Source organism: Molossus molossus, unplaced genomic scaffold (assembly GCF_014108415.1).
Source record: "Molossus molossus isolate mMolMol1 unplaced genomic scaffold, mMolMol1.p scaffold_m16_p_5, whole genome shotgun sequence".
NCBI lineage: Eukaryota > Metazoa > Chordata > Mammalia > Chiroptera > Molossidae > Molossus > Molossus molossus.
In genome coordinates, this window is record NW_023425388.1 from 60,580,976 (window position 1) to 60,607,154 (window position 26,179).

General features: G+C 36.9%; 1 protein-coding gene across 24 annotated transcripts in view; it reads left to right on the forward strand.

The window, feature by feature from the left end:
- Positions 1–26,179, forward strand: part of LRCH3 (leucine rich repeats and calponin homology domain containing 3) — a 107,063-nt gene that overhangs the window by 55,910 nt on the left and 24,974 nt on the right. For 19 of the 24 annotated variants that reach the window (XM_036242294.1, XM_036242284.1, XM_036242293.1 and 16 more), the window contains exons 7-13: positions 4,638–4,731; positions 6,010–6,130; positions 7,180–7,328; positions 11,584–11,660; positions 17,068–17,119; positions 17,477–17,626; positions 22,030–22,083. In XM_036242294.1, coding sequence (XP_036098187.1) covers positions 4,638–4,731; positions 6,010–6,130; positions 7,180–7,328; positions 11,584–11,660; positions 17,068–17,119; positions 17,477–17,626; positions 22,030–22,083 — 697 coding nt within the window. The remainder of the gene's footprint in view (positions 1–4,637; positions 4,732–6,009; positions 6,131–7,179; positions 7,329–11,583; positions 11,661–17,067; positions 17,120–17,476; positions 17,627–22,029; positions 22,084–26,179) is intronic. The other 5 variants (XM_036242282.1, XM_036242286.1, XM_036242296.1 and 2 more) reach the window with 1 other exon arrangement.

A 26,179-nucleotide genomic window follows, 5' to 3' on the forward strand; every position in this document is an offset into this window, starting at 1 on the left:
TTATGTCTCTCCAAAGGAATTAGTAATTATAGATCTAATGTATTCCAGTTCCTATAATAATTCTTAGTGATGCTCACTAGATTAAGCTGTCTACTGTATTTTCTAGAGTTGTGATACTTTATTTGTATTGGTTTCAGAATGTGCTGGAAATTTTAAAATACATATATATGTATATAGATAATTTATATATTTACATATATGTAAACTATTCCTTTCAACTACTCATGCACCAGTTAATGAGATAGTATACCTTCATGTCTTTCTCACTGAGGTACAGATTAGTGAAAAATTGCATTAGTTGGCAGTACATTTATTCAAAATGCCATCATGGAGTCAGGTTTTGGTTCTGGCTGTGAATCCCCACACTGTTGAAGAATTCAGTTAACCTCTTCGAACCTCCATTTCTTCAATATGTTCTTTACCCTGTGTATACTCTATAGTTCTGATTATCAAAAGACCTGTGTGTGAAAGTGCTTTACTGACCATAAAGCCTTATACAAATATTAGGAATTATAGTTACTCGTTGTCTACTGTGATCTAGAACCAATTTAGTCCTAAGAGTCCTGTCTTGCTAAAGAGAATTTTTATTAATCCTATCGCTCTTCAGGTATTCAATCCAAATTAGATGCTGTGATACTTTTAGACCTTAGATACAACTTTCTAACTACTTTTTTGAAACATAAAAGTAATGGACAATCTTCCTTAAGTCATTTTATGAAGGTCACAGATATTTTACTCATTTCCAGATGTAAATGTTTCCAGCTCCTTTAGCAATTGTCACTGTTGTGATAATGTTTTCATTTTATACAGTGGCACACATATTTTTCAATAGTGATCAATAGTGACCTACACTTTTTTTGCTGAGATAATTTTAAGCAGATTTATATTACAGACTGAATATATTTACTCGTGATGATGTGGCAGTGAAACAAAACTAAGGAAGGCTAAGCTGCTGGTAAGAAAAGTCCTGCCTCTGCCCAGCCGGTGTAGCTCAGTGGTTGAGTGTCAACCCATGCACCAAGAGGTCGCCGGTTCAATTCCCAGTCAGGGCACATGCCCAGGTCGTGGGCCAAATCCCCAGTGCGGGGCATGAAGGAGGCGGCCGATTGATGTTCTCTCTCATCGGTGTTTCTCCTCTCTCCCTAAAATCAATAAAGAAAAAAAAAGAAAAATCCTGCCTCTGTAACCCCAGTAATGGAATTCTCTACAACAAGCCTGAGCTTGTGAAAAGAGTGACCATCGTATTTGTATTCTTAGCACCTAGAACACTGTCTGGCATCCAATAAGTGTGTGGTGAACTAAACTCAAATGAAGCAGATTTAGTGACTTGTTATAACAAGAAATGTTCTTTCTTAAGGGTGCATTCTTTGCAGATTGATAATTTTTATTTAATGCTTTGTGCCAACCAGGTTTTGTGCAAGTCCTTAACTTATATTTTCTTATATTTCCTCAATCTTTATAGCAGTTCTCTCAGGTAGGTATTGTTGTTAAAGTTTTTCTTGTTTAAACTTCTAAGAAAACAGAAGTTGAGAGAGGTTAAACAAGTTCAAGTCACATAGCTGGTAAATAATGGTGCCAAGTTGTCGGTCCCGATCTGTTAAACTATGTTTAAAACTCTTTATTGCACTATACTAATTTCACAGTTCATCTTCCTGCTACAGAGAAGTCACTTACGTGTTTAAATCTAGGTAGTTTATTAGGGAGATTGGACTTTCTGACAGGGTATAGCTGGAGCCTGGCTGGGAGAACTCTGGCCAGGTGAAGGCCAAAATTATACATAGGGTGACTATCTGTCCTGCTTTGTGTGTGACTAAGGGGATTTCTGGGACATAGGACTTTTATGGCTAAAACCAGGAAAATCCTGACCAAACCTGGAAAATTGGTAAACTTATATGTGTTATTTTAATCTTATCAGTTTAATCTCTGAGTCAGAGCGAACATGTAGAGAAGCTAAAGGTAACTGAGTAAAAAAATAAAATAAAATAGCTTAATGCAAAGATTCTATTAATTTTCTTTCTTTTTTTTTTTTAAATCCTCACCCGAGGACATTTTTGCATTTATCTACAGATAGAGTGGGAGGCAAGGAGGGAGTAAGAGAGAGAGAGAGAGAGAGAAACATCGATGCGAGAGAGACACATTGACCGGATGCCACCCACACGATCCCAGCCAGGGCCGGGGCCAAACTGCACCTGAGATACATGCCCTTTGCGGGAACTGAACCTGGGTCTCTCTGGTCCGTTGGCCGACGCTCTAACTGTTGAACCAAACTGGCCAGGGCTTAGCAATATATTTTTAAGGTCATTGATGCTGCATTTTTAAATGGGCAAAAGATTTAAAACATTTTAGAAAAGAAGATAAGTAACTGACCAGGAAGCACACAAGAAGATATTCAGTATCACTAATCATGAGAAAAATACAAATTAAAACCATTGTGAGATAATACTTGACCCCTTTCAGAACAGCTGAAATTAAAGACTGACAGTGCAAATGTTGGCAACTCGAACTCAAATATGTTGTTGTTGAGAATGCAAAATGATAGTTACTTTTGAAAACAGATTTTGAAAACAGATTGGCAGTTGTTTTTTAAGTTAAACCTACACTTACCGTATTATTCATCTATTCAGTCTAAGATACTAAAAACATCAAGATTTTCACTGACATGATGCTGAATAAAAAAATACAGTACATATAATTCCATTTTTATGAGTTCTACAGTAAGTAAAACTAATTGTATTGCTTCTATAACAAACTACCAAATACTCAGAGGCTTAAACAAGACAAACTTATTATCTTACAATTCTTTAGGTCAGAAGTCTAAATTTTTTTTGTTAATCCTCACCCAAGGAATTTTTTTCCTTGATTTTTTACTTGCCTCCTGCACACACCCTGACTGGAGCTGGGGATCAAATCTGCCACCCAGGTACGTACCCTTGACCAGAATCAAACCTGTGACCCTTCAGTGTGCGGCCGACGCTCTAACCACTGAGAACATTGGCCATGACCAGAAGTCTAAATCTTGGTTTCATCAAGATACTGGCAAAGCTACATTTTTTTCTGTAGGCTGTCAGTAGGATGTATTTCCTTGCCTTTTTTAACTTCTAAAGGCTGTTTGCATTCCTGGTTCTTGGTCCCCTTTTTTCATCTTCTAGCCAGCATTATATCACAGTGACCTCCTCTTCTGCCTCCCTCTTCAACTTTTAAGGACCCTGGTGATTACAGTGAACCCATTCAGATAATTCAAGATAATTTCCCTTTTTTTTTTTTTTTTTTTTTTATCATCCTCACCCGAGGACATTTTTCCATTCTTTGTTCAGATAGAGTGGGAGGGGGAGAGAGAGGAACAGAGAGAGAGAGAAACATCGATGTGAAAGGGACACATCGAGTGGTCGCCACCGGCACAACCAACCAGGGCCGGGGATAAACTGCAACCGAGGTACATGCCCTTAGCGGAAACCGAACCCGGGTCTCTCCGGACTGCAGGCCGATGCTCTAACCGCTGAGCCAAACCGGCCAGGGCTAATTTCCCTATTTTAAGGTCAGCTGATTAGCAACCTTATTTCTATCTATAACCCTAATTCTCTTTTGCCATGTAAAGTAACATATTTGTAGATTCTAGGGAGAAGGGCTTGGGCATCTTTGGGGACAATTATTCTGCCTTCCATACTAATGTAAGGTGAAAACACTCAGAATGGTGGTTGCCTCTTAGCACACAGTGGCGGGGGGAGGAAAATTGACTGGAAAGGGATGGGTGTGTGGGAATTTTCTGGCAAAGTAGAAATATCCTATATCATGATAGACGTGTGTGTTATATTACAAAGGTGTACTTATTGGTCAAAAGTACACAGCTAAAGTAAGTGCATTTCAGTGTGTGAAAGAGGACTTTTTTTTTTTATCCTCACCCAAGGACATTTTTTTTATTCAGATAGAGCAGGAGGGGGAGAGAAAGAGAGAGAAACACTGACGTGAAAGGGACACATCGAGTGGCTACCACCCACACGACCCAACCAGACCCAGAGACAAACTGCAACCGAAGTACATGCCCTTAGCGGGAACCGAACCCGAGTCTCTCCGGACCTTTGGCCGACGCTCTAACCACTGAGCAAAACCGGCCAGGGCTGTAAGAGGACTATTAAAAATAACAGCCTGGCTGGTGTGGGTCAGTGGTTGCCGGTTCGATTCCCATTCAGAACACATGCCCAGGTTGTGGGCCTGATCCCCAGTGGGGCATGCAGGAGGCGGCCAGTTGATGTTCTTTCTCATTGATGTTTCTATCTCTCTCTTCCTCTCATGTCCTCTCTTTAAAATCAATGAAGGGGGAAAAAATTTTTTTAGTAAAAAATAAATAAAAACAAATGATAGCATTGGGAATGGGTAGAGAAATAGATGAAACAAGAATGACAAAGTTATTTTTGAAGCTGATACTGAGTACCTGGGAGCTTATATACTATTCTATTCACTCTGTTTTAATTTGGAATTTTTCATATTTAAAAATTAAAAGAATGCTCATTTAGTTCTAAATAATTAAGTCCACTACATGCCATGAAAATGTTTGTTTGTAAAATTGAATGTGACTTATTTCAAATGTTCATTTTAAAAAATCAAACTTTGCAGTAATGACTCATGTCTCTTTTTGCCAGCCATGAAGAACTATACTCAGGTCGCCCTTATGGAGCCCTTGATTCAGGTTTCAATAGTGTTGACAGTGGTGATAAGAGATGGTCAGGGAATGAAGTAAGTGTTTATTCTGTTCTGCATATTACAACTCCTGATTAAGAGAAAATAAAATTATGAAAATGAAAAGTCTCTCTTTAGTTATTAGTATTATGTGTTCTCTTTTTTAAAATTACTAAGGTATAATATTTTAGCTATAGATTGGGTTAAATGATTAAATAAACGTTTGTTACCAAGACCTACCATTTATAATACCGTTTCATTGGGCGTCCAAAGCAAATTAATTTTAGATAACCACCAGTTTGTAATTTGGAATTCCTTGTGGGTGGGTGTGTACATAATTTTGGTTGTATCTATACAGATACAAATATGTAGGTACTTTAAATTCATGTACATATGTATAAAGGTTTACAGTTATGAGTATACCAAAACAGAGTTTATACTTGTATTATTTATTAATTATTGTATTATTTTCCATATGAACAATTGTAAACCTACTATTGCCCCACCCTGTATTTATGCAGTCATATATACTCTTCTATTTCTTTTTCTTTAATTGTGATCAAATACACATAATGTAAAATTTACCACTTTAGCAAATTTTTTAAATCCTCATCCAAAGATATGTTTTTTATTGATTTGAGAGAGAGAGAAACATCGATGTGAGAAACCTGGGGTTGAACCTGCAACCTAGGTATGTGCCTTGACCAGGAATCGAATCTGAAATCTTTTGGTGTTCAGGAAAACACTCCAACCAACTGAGCCACCTGGCGAGGGCCATTTTAACCATTTTTATTGTTGCAAGTATCACAGATGTTCCACTTTTTTCCCCATTGACCCCCTCTTCCCCGTTTAACCCCCCTCCTGCCTTTCCCAACCCATTTTAACCATTTTTTTTTTTAATCCTAACCTGAGGATATTTTTCCATTTTATCTTCGATAGAGTAGGAAAGGGAGAGAGATAGAGAGGGAAACGTCGATATGAGAGAAACACATTGATTGGTTGCCTCCCGCACGGCCCTGACCGGGACCAGGGATGAACCGCAACCGAGGTATGTGCCCTTGATCATAATTGAACCGTGACCCTTTGGTCTGCAGGCTGACGCTCTAACTGCTGAGCCAAACTGGCCAGGGCCATTTTAACCATTTTTAAGTATATATTTTAGGGGCATCAGGGACATTCACATTGTTGAAAAACTGTCACCACCTTGCATATCCAGAACTTTTTTGCTATTCTTAAATATACATTTGAATGAGTTTATATATATCCATGGTTTTAAATTCTTTGTAATCTAAAATTTAGAATGATGTTTTTTAATGTTTCTGCTATCTTTTTAAGCCTACGGATGAATTTTCAGATCTGCCTCTTCGAGTAGCAGAAATTACTAAAGAACAAAGACTACGAAGAGAAAACCAGTACCAAGAGAATCGCAGCAGTGTGGTAGTAACAAATGGTGGAGGTAAACATAATTCCTGATGACAGCTGAAGTCTTTGTAATCACTCTAAAAAGTGGTCTTTTTTTTACACCTACTCCTGTGGTTTGTGTATCTATGGTTTCTTCGACTCTTCTTTTAAAGACTTTCTCTTATATGAGTGGGAAAATACTGATTTCTGTTGGGGTTAAATTTCAATTTCTCTGTTTTCAGGCTTTCAGTTAAAATATAATGTTTCTTATTTTTAATTTGGGAAGAAACTTTATTAAAGAACAGTTTACCTGGACTGGATCTTTGTTAATCTTTATTTAAGCAGGATTGTCTTTTCAAGTACTAGTCTCCTTTTAAAGATTCTTTTTGTAGTCATTATTTGACCTCTTTTAGGAATTCATTGCTATTCTTCATTACTTTTTCTTTCATTTGGAATTATGCTTTTCAGGGGCATCTGAATCTGAGTTTTCCTTATCCTGATATTTTAAAACATGTTTAAAAGTTTAAAATCTAAAACATGGGGAAAGAACCTAAAAGAATATGTACCTTTCGATGTTTAAAAATTATTCCTTCTACTCTGGACGCTGTGGCTCAGTGGTTGAGGTCGACCCATGCACCAAGAGGTCTCCGGTTCCATTCCTGGTCAGGGCACATACCCTGGTTGTAGGCCCAATCCCCAGTGTGGGGCAAGCAGGAGGCGGCCATTCAATGTTCTCTTTCATTGATACTTCCATCTCTCCTTCTCTCTCTCAAAATCAATAAAGAAAAAAAATTTTTTTAATGTTTCTTCTTTGTTTATCTCACAAACCCAGACTGTCTTATTTAAAACAGTAAAGAGCTATCAAAAAAATGAAAGAAATATTAGAGTCTGTATTCCAGTAATTATCACCAATTACTGCTTTAGTGAATTAGGACTAAGATTTTTCTGGAGCCTATTTTTGTGAGTGGTCGTGGACTAAAGGCTTACATATTTAAATTTCTTATATCTTCTACTTTCAGAATAGTAAATGGTAGGGAAAAGGAAAGAATGCAACTTAATGTCTTATTAGCTGTCTAATTGACTGTTTTTTCCTAATGTGAACAGTGGAACATGATCTGGATCAGATTGACTACATTGACAGCTGTACTGCAGAGGAAGAAGAGGACGAGGTGAGACAACCCAAGAGCCTGGACTCAGACAGCCTCAGTTCACAGTTTATGGCATATATTGAACAACGGCGAATCTCTCATGAGGTAGTATACACAATTAAGCCTAACTATGTTGCTGTACCCTAATAAAAACAACTTATGGTAGTATAAATTTCTGTCATATCAGTGATTGGTTGGTTTAGGCCTAATTATTTATTATGCTCAGTTCCAATTTAATTACTGAATTTTTCAGATTCATTTTTATTTTATTTTTTTAATATTTATTTTATTTTTGTTACAGATGTTTCTCCTTTTTTACCCCATTGACACCCACCTCCCCATTCCCCCACCCTGTCCCCGGCTTTGTTGTCCATGTCCATTGGTTATGCGTACATGCATATAAGTTCTGTGGTTTATCAGATTCATTTTTAAAAATCAGACAGTAGTCTCGCCTGGCCAGTGTGGCTCAATGGTTGAGCATCATCCCATGCACTAAGAGGTCGCCAGTTTGATCCCTGGTCAGGGCACATGCCCAGGTTGTAGACCAAATCCCCAGTGGGGGCATACAGGAGGCGGCCAATCGATGTTCTCTTTCATTGATGTTTCTATCTCTCTCTCTCTCTCCCTCTCTTTTCCTCTGTCTCTAAAAATCAATTTAAAAAAAATTTTTTTTAGTCTCAAATAGGGCTTACACTTTTTTTTCAAATAAAAAGACAGATTTCAGAATTTTGAAAAATGAATTAAAGGAGTCCTAAGAGTATCCTATGCCTTTGAAGAAAATGCAAAGGAATGTGATGCTTTTCATTGTTGTTCTGACTGCCTTTTTTATTGTTACATACTGATAAATCAGTTTGATCAGTAACTAAGAATTGAACCAAACTGATGACTTTCGGAGCAACATAAAAGCTTAACCATAGAATTTTTATAATGAGCTTAATTATATTGGAGCTTTTATGCTCAGTCACACAGAATATAAATTGTTTGCCAATAAAATTCTTGTGTGTCTCTTACAGTGGAGCATTGAGTTGTCTTATAAAACAAATGAGCATTCAGTCCACTGCAGAATTTCTGCCAATTCCCCAAAGGTCTCAAGTAGAAATAGCATTCTTCAGTATATCTAGTCAGCATAATAAAATGGCTCCACTTCAGTGTGTGGTTTGTTAATGTCTGGAGTTGGTCCCAGGTTCTGAGCTGGGAAGCACTTGGGCCTTTTTGCGAGAATGATGAAATAGAGAATAATCGCTTCAAGTGGGATATGTTAGGGAGTGATATTATTCTTTTAAAAAATCCTTTGGTTTTTCTATCCGAAGGCTTTTGAAAACAGTATTTTTTGTTGGTGTTCAGAAGACACTCTTGTATCTAAATTTGGATAAAGTTATATAAATCAGAGTCCTGCAACCCAGAGATAGCAGTGTATACCAGGTAATTAATGAAATCACTTGTGGTTCAGGCTGTAAACATCCCTGCTAGAGCAACTACTTTGCAGTAAATTTAAAATTAACAATACACACTATAATCTTAAAGGGAATCCTTTTTCTTATGATCTTTTTGATCATTTTTATGATTAGACTGTGTAAATGAAGTATTTTGCCCTGGCTGGTTAGAGTGGTGGTTAGAGCATTGGCCTGCAGACCAGAGAGACACGGATTCGGTTTCTGCTTTGGGCACATACCTTGGTTGCAGTTTGTCCCCAGCCCTGGTTGGGGTTGTGTGGGTGACAACCAGTCAGTTTGTCTCTCTCTCCCTCCCTCCCTCCTGCTCTATCTGAAGATAAATACACAAATGTCCTCAGGTGAGGATAAAAAAAGAAGAAGAAGAAGTATTTCTACTAAAAGTGATAATGCTTCTTATTCTACTGGTGAAAAGTTATAGTACTATTTTTTTAATCCATTATATTGGCTAGTTTGTAATAATATGTTTTTATTTCCTGCTACCTATTATGTATGGTAGTCTTTGTGTCATAGACTCTTTATGACTTTTGTGTCATAAGGCTTTCTAAAATTTGGCATCTATAAAAATATGATGAAGCAGCCCTGGTCGGTGTGGCTCAGTTGGTTGAGCATCCTCCCGTGCACCGATAGGTTGCCAGTTCAATTCCCGGTCAGGGCATATACCCAGGTTGTGGGTTTCATCCCTGGTTGGGGTGCATACAGATCAATGTTTCAGTCTTATATCAGTGTTTCTCTCCCTCTCGGCTTCCTCTCTCTCTCAAATCAATTTAAAAGAAAAACGTTTTTTTAATTTTAATATGATGAAACAGCATTATTTTAGATGATTTAATAACCAGTGAAGAAATATTTTTTTATTTTCTTGAGTACTATCTGAAAGTGGATTGTTAAAAAACTATTTGAGATTTCTAAACACTCTGCTATTGTTTAATTTTATTACCTCTCACATACATAGAAGTATTATGATAAAATAGGGTGTGACTTATAGAATATGACATTTTTTTGTTGTTGTTTTTAAATCCTCACCCGAGGATTTTTTTTTTCTATTTATCTTCAGACAGAGTGGGAGGGGGAGAGGAAGAGAGAAACATTGATGTGAGAGAGACATATCGACTGGTTGCCTCCTGCATGACCCCAATGAGGGCGGGGGACAAACTGCAATCGAGGTACATGCCCTTGACCAGAATCGAACCCGCGACTAATTGATCTGCGGGCTGAAGCTCTAACTGCTGATCCAAACCAGCCAGGGCTAGAATATGATCATTCATAAGCCAAAGTCACATTCATTTTATTGTGAACATTTCATCTGCTCTTGCAATAATTTCAGATAATTGTAGTGTAAAACAGGGTAAGTCACTGATAAGATACTAGGAGAGATTTTTATTTTATTTTATATGTTTTTATTGATTTTTTTAGAGAGAGAGGAAGGGAAAGAGAGATAAAAACATCAATGTGAGAGAGAAACATCAGTTGGCTGCCTCTTGCATGCTCCCCACCAGGGATCAAGCTCGAAATTCAGGCATGTGCCCTGACCGAGAATTGAACCAGAACCTCTCAGTCCATGGAATGACACTCAACCCACTGAGCCATACCAGCCAGGCAGATTTTTATTGTTTTTTAAAGCCATATTCACTGAAATTAGAATAATTATTCTCTCATCAGGGTTCTAAAATTGTATCTCATTTTATATGATCCTCATGCCCAGACTTTAAGGGAGTAGTTAGCTTTAGGTCTTTGGAATAACTCACCAAAGATTTTCTAGTTATGTATGTTGTACCTGTTTCTTGGAGCTAGACTATAACTGGTTTTACATTTGGCTTTTATTTTTTTTATTTTTTTATTTTTTTATCCTCACCCGAGGACATTTTTCCATTTTTTGTACAGACAGAGTGGGAGGGAGAGAGAGGAAGAGAGAGAGAGGGAAACATTGATGTGAAAGGGACACATCGAGTGGCTGCCACCCGCATGACCAACCAGGGCCGGGGACAAACTGCAACCGAGGTACATGCCCTTAGCGGGAACCAAACCCAGGTCTCTCCGGACCGCAGGCAGACGCTCTAACCGCTGAGCCAAACCGGCCAGGGCACATTTGGCTTTTAAACATACTTTTTAGATAAGTTGTTTTCTTTCCCTTCAACAATACCTATTTTTGATTATTATTTTTGGTGTTTATTATTTCTATAGATTTTCATTTGACAAAATACATGTTGTGATAACCTGCAAGCTTCTACCTTTGATTTATACTTTTATTTTTCAGTATATGGCCCATATTACTTAAGTCAGTTTAATTTTCCTCAATAATATTTTTTGAAATGTTTACACAGTAGCTTGTAAATAAATTAAATTGTAAATATTTATCTTTTAATTAATATTTTACCATAAAAAGAAATTACTTTTTTCTTTATCTTGATATCTCACCAACATTCCCAGGGCTATATGTATGACTAACCTGAGTAACAATTTGTGATGATGAAGAGGTAAAGAAATGTGATCTGCCCAACGAACTCTTTATTACTAGAAATACTCAAGAGAAGCTGAATAAAAGGCAGGGTAGGGTAGGTAGGAATTTCTGTTGTAGATGGAAGGTTGTATTAGATGACCTCTAAGATCCTTTCCAACTCTAACATCTTATCATTCATTTATACTGTAAGGCCACTATAATTTATATAGTGAGAAGGAAATCTATTTTTTTGAAAATAAAATAAACATTTTGGATTATGAGTAATTTTGTGTTTACCAAAGCAGTAAGATAGCCTATAAGGCTTTAAACATAAAAATTCACATTTGAAGATTCCATTATATTTTTAGTTTAATATATGTATTCCTTAAATGTCAAGTTGAATGTGAACTGTGTAATCACAGTGTTCTGGATACATATGTTAAATTGCTTTATTTTTGCTTTTCTGATGTAGAGTTCACCAATAAAGCCAGTACCCATGAGGGAGTTTCAAAAAACAGAAGACATGAGAAGATATTCACATCAGAACAGGTTTGAAAAACCAATTCAATTCATTTGTTTCTGTTTTAACACTCAATAAAAAGCATGAAATAATTTTAGTTTCGTATAGATCTATGTATCGTGAAGACATTTAGATACTGTGTGTTTTAGATAATTGTGTATTTAGAGTGATAACGTACCTTTGTGCTCATGTCAGTAGCAAAACAAGTAAAATTGATTTATTGATTCTAAATTCAGATCACCTAAAGCATCACCTAAAATTATTTGATTTGAAGATATTTAATTACAATGAGATTTTATAGTGATATAGTATGGATTTATGTATAAAGAGAGCTCAGTGAAATTCCCAGCCTATGGTTTTTTTTGCTTCCTCTCTGTTTTTATGAACTCTTAAAGCAGTAGACTTTACATACCTGTTCTTAAACAATAGTATATTTACTGTGTAGAAGTGTCATACATAGTTCTTTACTTATATTTTACAGGATATTTTAGTTGTTTAGGGGACTGAGATATAGATGGATAAAGAAAATGAGGAGAATAATTAAAGAAATTCATAACGTGGCCTTTTATAGTCTTATCAGTCAGTTCATAGTGATTTAGTTAAATTTTATTATCTTTGAAATTTATCTCAAAATGGCTTTTTATTTGCCATGTCTACTTATACTGAGTATGTGATCTTCTGATAATCCAATTTTATTCAGGGATTTCCTATTACATTTTCCCACTTTGGGTGGACCTAGACTCTATCTCTTGGCCTTCTTAGTCCCTACATTTATCATAAGTAAAGTTCAAAATCTCCAGGGCTTAGGAGAAACTCTCAAAGTGAAAGCCACATTTTTTTTGCTCAATTGCTTTAGGTATTAGTTTTCTAATGCTTATGTAACAGATCATCACAAATTTAACAGCTTAAAACACACCCATTTATTATGTCACAATTCTGCTGGATAGAAATTTAAATAGGATTTTCTTGGTTCTCTGCTTAGAGTTTTGCAAGGCTGACGTCAGGGTGTTGGCTGGCCTGGATTCTTATCTGGAGACCCTGGGGGAGAATCCCATTCCAGGCTTATACAGGTTGCTGGCAGAATTCAGTTCCATGCAGTTACAGACTGAGGTTCCTGTTATCTTATTGGTTATCAGCTGGGAGTCATTTTCAGCTGCTAGAGTCCACCTACATTCCTTGGCTTGTGACTCCTTGTCAAGCCAGCATTGATGGGCCAGATCCTTCTCACATTTTAAATCTGTCTGATTTCCCCTTCAGCTGCATCTCATAAACTCAGTTGCCTTCCTCTTCTCCTTTTAAGGGCCCATGTAATTATATTAGGCCCACCTGGGTAATCTCCCCATTTTAAGGTCAGCTGATGAGTAACCTTTAAGTGTATTGTATTCATTGGAGTAACACTAGGTGTGGAGATCATAGAGGCCAAAAATCTGCCTATCAAACCAAAGTGTCAGCCCTGACTGGTGAGGTTCAGTGGTTAGATCATTGGCCCATGCATTGAAGGGTCTTGGGTTCTGTTTCTGGCCAAGGCATGTACCTGGGTTGCAGGTTCCATCTACAGCCCGGGACCAGGTGTACGTGGGAGGCAACCAATCAACGTGTCTCTCTCATATCAGTGTTTCTCTCTTTCTCTTTCTCCTTCCCCCTCTCCCTCCTCCTCCCTCACTTCCACTCTCTAAAAATCAATGAAAAAAATATCCTTGGATGAGGATTAACAAAAGAAAAAAAAGTTCCTGTTTTTACTTATTTTGTTGTTGTTAATCCTCACTAAAGGATATTTTTCCATTGGTTTTTCTTTTTAAGATGGCGTAGGAGGGAGGGAGAGAGAGAGAGAGAGAGAAACATCAATGTGATAGTGACACATCGATTGGTTGCCTTCTGCAGGACCCCAACTGGGCCGGAGTTCATACCTGCAACCCAGGTATGTGCCCTTGACTGGAAATTAAACCAGAGAGCCTTTGGTGTGAGGACCGATGCTCTAACTGCTGAGCCAAACCGGCCAGGGCCTGTTTTTACTTTATTTTAGAAGCTGTTGGTTCTTTATTGTCATGCTACTCAAAGTAGTGGATTTTAAAATAATTATTTTATTCAACATTTTAGTTGTTTTCATTGGAAGAATCATTCAGAGTGCCTAATCTGCCACAGTGCTAGAAACTGAAGCCATGATTACAGTTGTACTTCATTACCCACAGGGGATTGGTTCCAGGACCTCTTCAGATTCCAAAATGTGCAAGTTTGAGTTGGTTCTCTGTGTCCCTGGGTTCCACACTGGTAGATTCAACCACCCATGGATTAAAAATGTTGGTTGAGCCCTGGCCGATTTGGCTCAGCGGTTAGAGCGTTGGCCTGCGGTCTGGAGAGACCAGGTTCGGTTCCCACTAAGGGCACGTACCTCGGTTGCAGTTTGTCCCTGGCCCTGGTTGGGTAGTGTGGATAGCAGCCACTCGATGTGTCCCTTTCACGTCGATGTTTCTCTCTCTCTCCCTCCCACTCTATCTGAACAAAATACCGAAAAATGTTCTCGGGTGAGGATAAAAAAAAATTGGTTGTTGAGGGCTCAGTGGATTGAGCATCAGCTCATGGACTGAGAGGTCATGGTTCAATTCCCAGTCAGAACACATGCCCAGGTTGCAAGCTTGATCCCCAGTGGGGGGCGTGCAGGAGGCAGCTAATCAATGTTTCTTTCTCATCAATGTTTCTCTCTCTCCTCTGTCTAAAAAATCAATAAAAACATTTTTTTAAAAAAAGAGGAACATACAGTGCTTCTGGGGTTTCAGATATTCTGCCTCTCTCTTTAAATTCACCCTGAGGAATTGTTCAAGACCTTGACTTTGACTTGGTTTTGATACCAAGCAGAATAACTGACACCACCAAGGAACATGATATTAGACTCCTGAGGTATAATCACCTCAAAAAGGGGGCAGCAAACCAAACAATAGATGCCATATGAAGTAGAACAGAAGCACCAACATTTTAAGTATATTTAAATAGTTAACAGATGACAAAAGCAATAAAAATCTTTAACAATAAAACCAATAAAAACCAAATGGAAACATATGATATAAAATTTACATTTAATTAAAAAAAAAGTTGGTTGAATCCTGATGTGGAAACTGCTGATACAGAGGGCCAGCTGTACGTTCAGTTGGGTGTTTCAAATCACTAGACCTTAGTATAGTCTTTGAATAGGAGCTCAGTAACCAGTTAAGCTCTCTGATCAGTGCATACCGTTGACCCTTGAAAAACACTGGTTTGAACTGCACAGGTCCACTTTTACATGGATTTTTTTCTTTTTTTTATTCCTCACCCGAGGATATTTTTCTGCTTATTATCAGATAGAGTGAGAGGGAAGGAGGGAGAGAGAGAGACACAGACAGAGACAAACATCAATGTGATAGAGCCACATAGGCTGGTTGCCTCTCGCACGACCCCACCAGGGCCAGGGATGAACCGCAACCGATGTACGTGCCCTTGACTGGAATCGAATCCACGACTCATTGGTCTGAGAGCCGACGCTCTAACCGCTAAGCCAAACTGATCAGGGCTACATGGATTTTTTTCAATAAATTACTGTGCTATTTTTGATCCACGGTTGGGAGTACACAGATGTAGAGGGCCAACTTCATGCATTAATCTACGTCATTGACATGAGCATCTGTGGATATTGGTATCACTGGGGGTGGGGGCTGGAACTAATTTCCCATAGATACTGAGGGACAACTAAGTTTTTGGGGTGTCAGAAGTTATATGTAGATTTTTGACTGTGGTAGGGGGTAGGGATTATCCACAGGGGATTGGTTCCAAGACCACTACATTGTTCAAATGTCAACTGTACTTCATTTGTTTAGTTAGATATTTGCTCAATATCCTTGTGCCACTTCTGTGTACCAAGTACTTTAGTCAAAGTTTTTGACCTCCTAGAGTTTGTATTCAAATGGAATTGTTCATTAGAACCCAGAAAAACAAAATCACCCTGAAGTGACTGACAACTCTCAGGCTACCAAGACCTGTCTTAAACAAAAAAAATCTTATGTCTTCCACTTACAAAGACTTAAAAAAATTGAGTCAGTTTAACAAACTGCTAATTGCTCATTAGTCATTGCTGGAAAAAAAAGTTGCCTACTTTTTTCTCTCAACTCTCCTTCCCTCCCCTCACACCCACCATGTACATTGCTCCCCACCTGCCCCTTCCACACACACATAGACACTACCTGCCTGGGGGATAATAAAGGTAAAAAGATAAATTATGGTAAATTATTAAGTATTTTATAGTTATTTGCTAAGATGGATTAAGTAAATATAAAGTTAAAACTAACAAAAATTGCCCAGCCAGTGTGACAGTGGGTTGAGCATTGTCTCATGGACTAAGAGGTCCCAGTGCGATTCCCAGTCAGGGCACATGTCCAGGTTGCAGGCTCGATCCCCAGTGGGGGGCGTGCAGGAGGCAGCCAATCGATATTTATTTCTCACATCCCTGTTTCTATCTCTCCCTCTCTAAAAAATCAATAAAAACATATTCCTAAAAAAAAAAAAAAAAAAAAGAACTATCAAAAATTATCATTTTTTAAATTATATTTTTAAGAAAGGGTTTACTTACCATCTGAATGGCAATATAGTTCAGGAGAGATGATAGCATCATGCTAGGTTTTGTAAAGTTTATTAATTTCTATTAAAAGCAATATAGAATTTAAAAACTTTTGGCTAATAATTATAGTTTAAAATTTCAGGTCCAAAATGTCAAAAAGTTGCTGTTGTAACATTGTTAGTTTTAAAGACACAGATGAATAACAGAGACTTGAAACAGTAAATCCAGTTCAGGGAAAAGATAAATACCAAACCATAAGAATTAACACTAATAAAACTGAGAGACAAGTTTTACTATTTTTTAAACATCAGATCAGGTTTCATTATTGTCTTAGAAATAAAAACCAACAGTGTCTTTACTTTTGTTATTAAAACCGCTTCCTCAGTTGAAGGTAGGAGTAGGAGTGCTTTACATGTACAGTTACAGGTTCTGTAGTATTCCAGGTTTCTGTTGATAAGTGACTTTGTATATAAAACATCTCCATTTACATGTATCTTGTTTCAGTCATGGTAGTAAAAAAGATAATAGTTATTTGTGCTATAAAGAAATGATACTGATCGAAAAGTGATCTCAAATAACTGTATTGTCAGCATTGGCTGATCATAGACAGTTGTTAGCTGTCTATAGCTTGATCAGTGATATCATCACGTGAAACATGAGTTGGAGACATCAGGTATTCCTGTGGCTTAATTTAATGACTTGGGCTCGAGTTTACAAAATTTATTTAGTCTTTCAGTGCTGACTAGACAGTTTACCTGTTGATTAGTAGAAAGCTACATTAACAATGAAATTTCACTTGTCTTTTATATATCTGTCTCTCTTATCAAAAGTTTTTTTTTTCTTTTATGGGTTAGGGTTCCAGTTGAGCCATCTTCTTTCTTGTCACTATCACCAAGTCACAATCAGGTAAAAAATAATTTCTAACTAAGATGGTTTTCTTCTTTTATAATACTTAAATTATTATTATATTAATTGCCAGATATTTATAAACTTCACTCTCCTCAGTCATACAGTTAATATAACATGTACACCTGATACTTGCTAACAGTGTTTTTAGATACCAGACAAAAAATAAATTCTGACCCACATGATGACTTTATAGGACATATAAAAACAGTGCAAAAATGAGAAAAAAGTTATTCATAAACACATTTAATGAAATGTTAAGTGACTGCAAAGTACAAGTTGGGTCGGTAATAGTTCCCTAAATTGATAAGTTGATCTTTATCCCCACTTGCATATCCAAACTGACTTTTGTTTCAGGTATCACATACAGACTTAGAACTTCACCGGAGAAGAGAACAATTAGTAGAGCGCGCTCGGAGAGAGGCACAGCTTGCTGCCTTACAGTATGAGGAGGAAAAAATAAAGACCAAGCAGATTCAGAGAGATGCTGTCCTGGACTTTGTCAAGGTGAGTCCTTTGAAGTCATTCTGTTATAGTCCTAAAGTTTCTTAGAATTGTTAATTTGTTTTTCTGAGGCTATCATTTTTTATTGTCTTAATTAAAATGTCATCATTTTTTTTCGTTATATAAGGAATCTTAAGTAAATGTAACTGTCTCCTACTTGTGGTTAGATTAATTTTCCTTATGTTGATAGGCCTTAGGACAGTTAGAAGTTAGGATTTTGCTCTTAGGACAGTAGTCTCTTCTCTTAATTAGCAATCACTTTACTGTCCAGCTGCCATTTTCTCAATCTCTAGTGCATTAGTAAAGGTCAATAATATTATGACCGGGAAAGTGCTATGCAAATGTAAACTATTACCTAACCCAGCTAACTTCCTCACTCTACTGAATACCAAAATTTGTGATACTCACAGGCCTCTTTAGAGTCATCTTTGATTCTTTCCTTTCTATGCTCTCCATTCCTACTCAATTAACTCCTGTTAATACTTCTTTTTTCTTTCTCCTAACATTTTACAGCCTCTGTAGTTGCCTCTAAACCTGGTTCATTATTTTGCCTGTATTGCTTAAATCTTACCTTTCTGAAATGCCTTGGATATTTTTTTCATAATTAAATAATTGTTTGTATTTTTGTTTGTTTAATATCTGTCTCTCCCATTTATCTGTAACTTCCATGAAGACAGGAACCACATGTGTCTTCTTTATTCACTGCTATATTCCTAAATCTGAGCAGATCTTAGCCTATAGTAAAGCTCAGTAAATACTTGTTAAGTGAATGATTGAATGAATGAATCACTTGTGTCTTCCAAATGCTTTCCTGTGTTTCTTTTTCTTTTTTTGTCAGTCTTCTCTTGAGGATATTTTTGCATTGATTTTTAGCTAGAGTTGGAGGGAGGGAGGGAGAAAAAGTGAGGGGGAGAGAGAGAGAGAGAGAGAGAGAGAGAGAGAGAGAGAGAGAAAAACATCGATATGAGAGAGACACATAGATTGGTTGCCCCCTGCATGGCCTGGTCGGGCCAGAGATCGAATTTGAAACCCAGGTACATGCCGTTGACCAGGAATCAAACCTGTGACCTTTCAGCCACAGGCTGACGCTCTAACAGCTGAGCCAAACCAGCCAGGGTTCTCCTGTGTTTCTTTTTTTTTTATCCTCACCTGAGGACATTTTTTGCATTTGTCTTCAGATAGAGCGGGAGGGAGAGAAGGAGGAAGAGAGAGAGAGAGAAAAAAACATCGACGTGAGAGAGATACATCGAGTGGTTGCCACCCACACAACCCCAACTGGGGCTGGGGACAAACTGCAACCCAGGTACACGCCCTTAGTGGGAACCGAACCTGGGACTCTCTAGTCCGCGGGCCGATGCTCTAACCATTGAGAAAACTGGCCAGGGCTCTCCTGTGTTTCTTAACTCTAACCGAAGACCATCTTCTTTAAGTACCATATACATGATAAATTTTTTTTAATGTCAGCCTATAATAATTATGATTTCTGATACTCAGAGAGGATGATAATTTGCCTAAGATTAAATATTCAACTAGTATATGGCAGCACACGGATTCTAATCAAGACAGGCTGAATAAAAAATGGAAATAAGTTTGATGGAAAAGAAACAGTTTCTAAAGAACAAAAAGACAGACTGGCTCCAAATCCTATTCTATGACCACAATGTTATATTGACCCTTAATAACTAATGGCTAACTCATACAGTGTCATAAGTCCTGTTCTATGCATTTTAAATAAATTAACTCATTTAGCTTGCCTTCTGGAGAAGTCATGTAATTAGTAAGAGATAATCACATTGTAGACACTCTTGATTCAGTGTCAAATTAGAGTTTGATCTTGATCTGTTAGGCAGAAGAGAATAATTATAAGTTCTTAAGCAGGAGAAAAACATGAGAAGAAAGATACTTCTGAAAACTAATCTGTTGGTGTTGAATATGTTAGAAAGAGACTAAAAGAAAGAAGGAGCATACCGAAATGGAGAATAATTGCAGTAATTAGACTAAGGTGCAAAATAAAGGCATAAAATGAGATGATTTCTAAGGTTCCTAAGGAGAAGCATTGTTGAATAGTGGTAAGAGCTTAGAATCAGAAATAGCTGAATTTGAATCCTGCTTTGCTTCTCAGTATGTACTTTACATTTGGAAAGTTACTGAACCATTCTGTGCCTTTAGTTTCCTTATACGTATAACATGTAACTGTTAAATATTAACTATTTCTGAATTATTAAGGATACAGATAATACTTTTATTAGTATGGGGAGTGCTACACACCCTACCACCAAAGTGAATTTTAAAAATTATAAGAGAGTTTAGTTCAGTGGTTAGAGCATCGGCCCGTGGACTAGAGAGACCTGGGTTTGGTTCCTGTTAAGGGCACGAACCTCAGTTGCAGTTTGTCCCCGGCCCCGGTTGGAGTCATGTGGGTGGCAGCCAGTTGATGTGTCTCTCTCACATCAATGTTTCTCTCTCTCTCTATCTAAAGATAAATGCAAAAAAAAAAAAAGATGTTCTCCGGTGTGGATAAAATATAAAATAAAAATTATGAGAGAGATTTCAAGAGAAGCATCATTATGTCTTGTACATAGATGTGTAGTGAGTGTGGACTAAATCATTGAAGATGAGCTGGGAGGAAAAGTCCCAAAGAAAGATTTTGAGGCCAAAATAAAAGGTTTTAATAGGAGTGTAGCATTGTGGGAAGAATGTAGGATTTTGGGTCAGAATACATAGGTATGAATCTCGTTTATGCTCCTGATCAATTTTTCAACATTGCATATATCACATAACCTTTCTTATCCTCAGTTTTCTTATCTTTAATGATTGTTTATCTCACAGAGTAAAAAGAAAGATCACTTGAGATACTGTATATGAGAACACATTGTGAAGCACTGACTATACAGATGTTATAATATTGTTATTTGATATAATAACAGAAATTAGCAAATTGGGAAAAGGAGCCAGTTGATTTGGAAAATTGTGACTGTTTTTGGATGTGGTGAATGTAAGGTGAGAATGTGGTTTCCCAGTAGTGTGCCCACAGGCAGTTGATATGCAAATGTGAAATTTGCTGATAGGTAAGAGCTAAAGCTGTTAGTATTAGAGTGATGTCTGAAGCCATTAGAGAATGAGAGAATATAGTGAGAGAGCACTACTTTTTGAGTGTGTTTGTATACATGTATATATAAAAAACATAGTTTTAAAAAATAGATGCTTATAGACATGAAAATAATGTTATTTTATTGCCTTTCCTCATTTTAGTTGTAAGCTATTTAAGGGAAAGAGCAATATCTTCTAATCAGAATCTAGAAAAATGTTATCTACAAGAGATACAGAAATTAATATTATTATTTTAGTCAATAGAATTTTTCATTTCTAGTGGTTTAGTCAAGTTCCCTTTGGTGGGGGGGGGGCTGGGGGACTATAGCAGAAAGCATCACACAGTCCACAAAAACAACAACCCCCCTTAGATGGCGAGGTAAGTCTATATAATCACCTTTACTTTGGAATTTTTTATTGCAGTGGAAATGCAATGTTTGGCATGTGATTATCATGTGTTTTCAATGATCAAAGTATTGCCATTTTCTCTTTTCCTCACAAAATTCAGGAGTTTATCAGAATCTGTAGATCGGGGTTTTTTAAAACTATATACATCCATCTGAAGATTATTTACTTTCCTCCCCATCCCCACCAAAGGGATCATTTTCCTCATCCACTGTTGAAGCATTTCATGTAGTGAGAGAGAGTCCTGAGAGGGATATCCAGCACAGGTAGTAGTGTCAGTATTGAACAAAAAAAGAGTCTGCATAGTATTTTCAACCTCACTGCCCATTTTCTGAGTGTGTATGTTATTGATTATAATTATACACATTAGATAATACACTCTTCCTTTTTTCACCCCCATTTCTTTCTTGATGGTCATTCTAGAGAATTCATTATCTAAAATTTAAAGTTTCTCAGGAAAATAACAGTTCTAAAATTTCCAATTATACTCTTGTCTGAGAAAGGTAATAAAGAGATGCCTAGACTAGAAATTATGACTCTTGAGTTGATTGTTTTTATTTGTCACTGGCTCACTAAAGGACAAATTCTTTATGTTACTGCTCCATCTGTACTTCAGCTTTCTCTTCTGTGAACAAAGAATAATTAATCTCTGTTCCCTCTTTGCTTTAGAAAGTTTTTAGGCAGTAAGATCATATTTGAAGTCGTTAAAGCTCTTTGGAAGAAAATTATACTCAAAGCCAACTTATTGGGTATTATGGAATGTGAATGCCAAATGATATTGAATGGGGTCCTATATGTTAGCATCTTCACAAGTATGTCTTAATATGTCTCTTTGCTTGTGTATTTGTGAAATATGTCACATGTGTGCAGAGTTTGTTTTTGACATTTCTTCATTTTCTCCACCTCTCCAGTGTCCCTTCCCATCCAGAAGGTCTCAACACACTGATGATAGTGCCTTGTTAGTGGTAAGACTCTTGCACAAATGGAGTTTTAAATTGCTGTGTCTAGAGATTGGAGACCAGCTATTGTATTTTTCATCCAGAAAGTATCTAAATATCATAAAACATGATGGGCATCATTACTAAATGCTTTGCAAAATAGCTAGAACTATTTTCCTACATTACTATTCACGATTTACCCAATGATCCAGTATTCTACAACTATGAGTAAAATGTTTGTTAATGTTTTCAAAAGTAAAGCATTTGCATTGAGAACCATATTGGCTTTGTATGTGTGTTGGGAGTTTTTCAAATGTTATTTCTAATTCCAGCTGCATTTATTTTATTAATCATTAATTTAGCTTATGAGTCACCTGTGTGCTAAATGGATTTCTTTACTCCATGATGCTAATTACACACTGTATATTTGTCATCTTATTTTATCATCTCAAGCTACTGAAAATCCCAAACTTTCCTCACCCGAGGATATTTTTCCATTTTTTTTTTTGTACAGATAGAGTGGGAGGGAGAGAGAGAGAGAGAAACATCGACGTGAAGGGACACATCGAGTGGCTGCCACCCGCACAACCAACCAGGGCCGGGGACAAACTGCAACTGAAGTACATGCCCTTAGCGGGAACCGAACCCGGGTCTCTCCGGACCGCAGGCCAACGCTCTAACCGCTGAGCCAAACTGGCCAGGGCGAAAATCCCAAACTTTAAAAAATTACTTGCGTCTCAATGTTATCTCTCCATGCCCATTTTTAAACCCAGGGAAAAATTAAATTGGAATGCTATTTACTGATCCTTTTTAAACCTGGTTTACTTTTATTGCCTGTTTCATCAGCGGAAAATCAGTATAACATGAGAATTTTATTGAAAGTTTTACTTAAATCAGCCTTGATAGATAATTCTAACCATTTACATTAAGTGTCTTTCCCATCATGTTTTATGTTATTTTTTTCACAGTAGTATTGAAAACTAGCAGTTCAAAAGTCTGCTGTCTATACCAACTCTGTCTTATGTGCTAGTAACTGTCATCATTGTGCATGCTACTGCATGAACTGCATACTTCAGCATGAGAATCCTAGTACATTAATTTCCATTGTCCGGTCAAATTTCTGTGTGTTCTGCAGTCATCATTTCCTTTGAGATAGATAAAAGTACATTTTAACTGGGCAATCTTACAGATAAATATAACCAGCAGCTTCTGGAAGTTAACTGGCATGAGAAGCAACTAAATAATTTAAATTACTGCAGAAACAAAATATTGAGAGCCTTTGATGATTCAGACATCTTACCAGAATTATCTCATACTCTCCTCACAGCAACCTTAAGGTTAAGGTTACCACCATTTTACTGAGGCACAGAATGTATCTTGTCCAGAATGGGACTTGTCCAAGGTCACATAGCTAGGAAGTGCCAGGCTGGGTTTAAATCTAGATCTGGCTGACTTGAGAATCTTCATTAAACACCATGCTATTGCCTCCCATACTATAATTGAAAACAATTTAGGAAACCAAAGATGAGATTTACTAACACATATAGTGAGTGATATAAGTCTGAGTGCCCAAACTTTTTTGTCAAGGAAAAAGTGGAACTTGAAAAAACAACAACAAAATCCCCTTAGCATGAAATGTGAAATGGCCTTCAGACTTTTCAAAACACATGCACTTGTATTTTAGTTAATCAGTATTCATGTCTCACCTAAATTAGATGGCCTTTACTCTTTCCACCATCTTGGAGCCTGAGGAGGCCTACTGGGAACATGACTTCTATAACGACAAATGTGTCTGTAAGGCTGTGGTCCAAGGCCATTTTGTCGGCTATAAGTGGGGTCTCGAAGGTGTTGGTGCTCAAGATGAAACTGAATGCTATCTAGGCAAGAGATGTGCTTATGTGTACAAAGCAAAGAACAACACAGTGACTCCTGGTGGCAAACGGAACAAAACCAGAGTAATCTGGGGAAAGGGAACTCATGCTCACGTAAATGGGATGGTTCATGTTAAATTCTGAAGCAACCGCCTTGCTAAGGCCACTGGACACAGAATTCATGAAATGCTGCACCCCTTAAGGATTTAAATATTGAAAAGCAAATAAATAAAATGGATTTGTTCTCATTTTTTTTTTAAAAAAAAAGGCAAGGGCCATGCCTCACATATTTTTGTGTGCCAAATAGTATCCAACGCTGCAAAAAAGTCATATTTTAAATGCTACCTTTAATCTTCCCAAAACTACTCTTCAGTGGTTTCATATGATAAAATAAAGTCCATATTTCTTAACACAGCCTACAAGGTCCATAGACTAAAATTCAGACTTCTTAACGTGACTTGTAAGCTCTTGCATATTCTGGCTACTGTCTATCTCATCTCTAGGTTCATGCTATACCATCAGTTTTCAGCTTTTCAAATCTGTCAAGCCCTTTCCTATCTAGGAACTTTGCAAATGCTGTTCCCTCTGCATGGAATGCCTAACCCTCCCAGCTTATACCTCTTGGTTAATTCCTACTCATCTATCTGATATCAGTTCAAATGTCACATCTTTAAGATGGCTTTTCTAAACTCTCCACCCCCAAATGAAGTTTATGTCTCTATTGTTAATTTTTTTTCATAGTCTTTTTAGGTAGGTGTTTATTACTTTATATCTCTCCCTTATCAGACTACTAGACTGTAAGCTTCATGAGTCCAGGGATATTCTCTGTTGCATTTACATATGTATACTCAGTCCCTATCATAGTTCCTGGAATATAGTAGGTGCTCAATAAATATTTCCTGAATGAACCTGTAAATGCTATGCATCTGATAATGCTCATTAAGTTTCATGATGAAAAAGTCTGATGATATATAGCAAGGTAAATGTTGAGTTTGATTTAAAGAACTTGAAATAATATTAGTAATATTTAATAACAGTTATACTAACATTCTCTTAGGGCTGCTCTTGTTGCTTTCATCTGTGTCCCATCTGCATCTATATCCCATGTCTAGATGCTTTCTCTTCCCTCCACTCCTTTTTTCCTTCTTTACCAACATAGTGGCTTTTTGCTCTTTTATATTTGAAATTGACAGTAATTCCAGTACATTTGATTATAAGGAGATCTCAACAGGTAAAGTATACACATTGTATTACTGTTGTCACAGTTTTGTTCTTTGGTACATTTCTTCACTTTTTTCTGCCTTAAGATAGGTTATGTTGCACTGCATATCACATGCTTTGGGGTGTGTGGAGGGGGGAGATATTACTATCTATAAATTCTCATTAAAAATAGTTGTATTATTTTATTGACTACCTACACACCTTTTTTCTACACACCCACATGTTCTTGTTCATTTATTCCATGATTCAGATATTTGTGATCCTAATTTAAATGTCTTAAAATTATTTAACTAATAAATCCTTTAACATCAGTAAGCCTTTGGCATTTTGTTGTTTTAGTAGGTACACTCTTATCCAGCATCCTTTGTGGAAGTCCTGTCTTCTCTGATTTCCATTCCCTACCAAATGAAAAAATTATCATGTTTTGAGCAGCTTTTATCTCTAATCAAAATTGTGTACAATAAATGCTAATACTCCCTCTAACATATCTAATTAATTGTATGTAAGCTGGTGAATGGATAAAGGATTTAAAGAAAAGGAAAATTCTACTTAACCTCTTATAGGTCATTTGAACTTGCTCAGAGGCAGAAATGAAATGTTGGTTCATCCTTAAGGTGTGATACACAATTCTCATACTCTGGCTTCTTACATCAGAGCTATTAAATTCAATTACAGTACATCCATTTTGGGTTAATATTGAAAAAATAGTGTTCCTCATGCTGGTTCTGCTCACTTAAAATGAGCTCTTTGACTGTATTTTTTCTCTTGTCATAGGAACAACACAGTCCTCATTAGTTTCAATTCTATTTTCCAAAAGATAAAAATGTTCTAATTTTATTTCTAAATAGAATTGTTTTTAATAGATTATGTCTTTTGTTTCTTTATGTGGTATAAGGTATTGAAATAATTTGAATTGTAACAGGTGGAAAACTGTCTTTAAATTATGGCGTTTTCTCCAAAAAAATACTCTCTTTCTGCCCTACTAATATCTTAGTCAACTATTTGAAAGTTTGTCAGTGACCTTTCCTTTT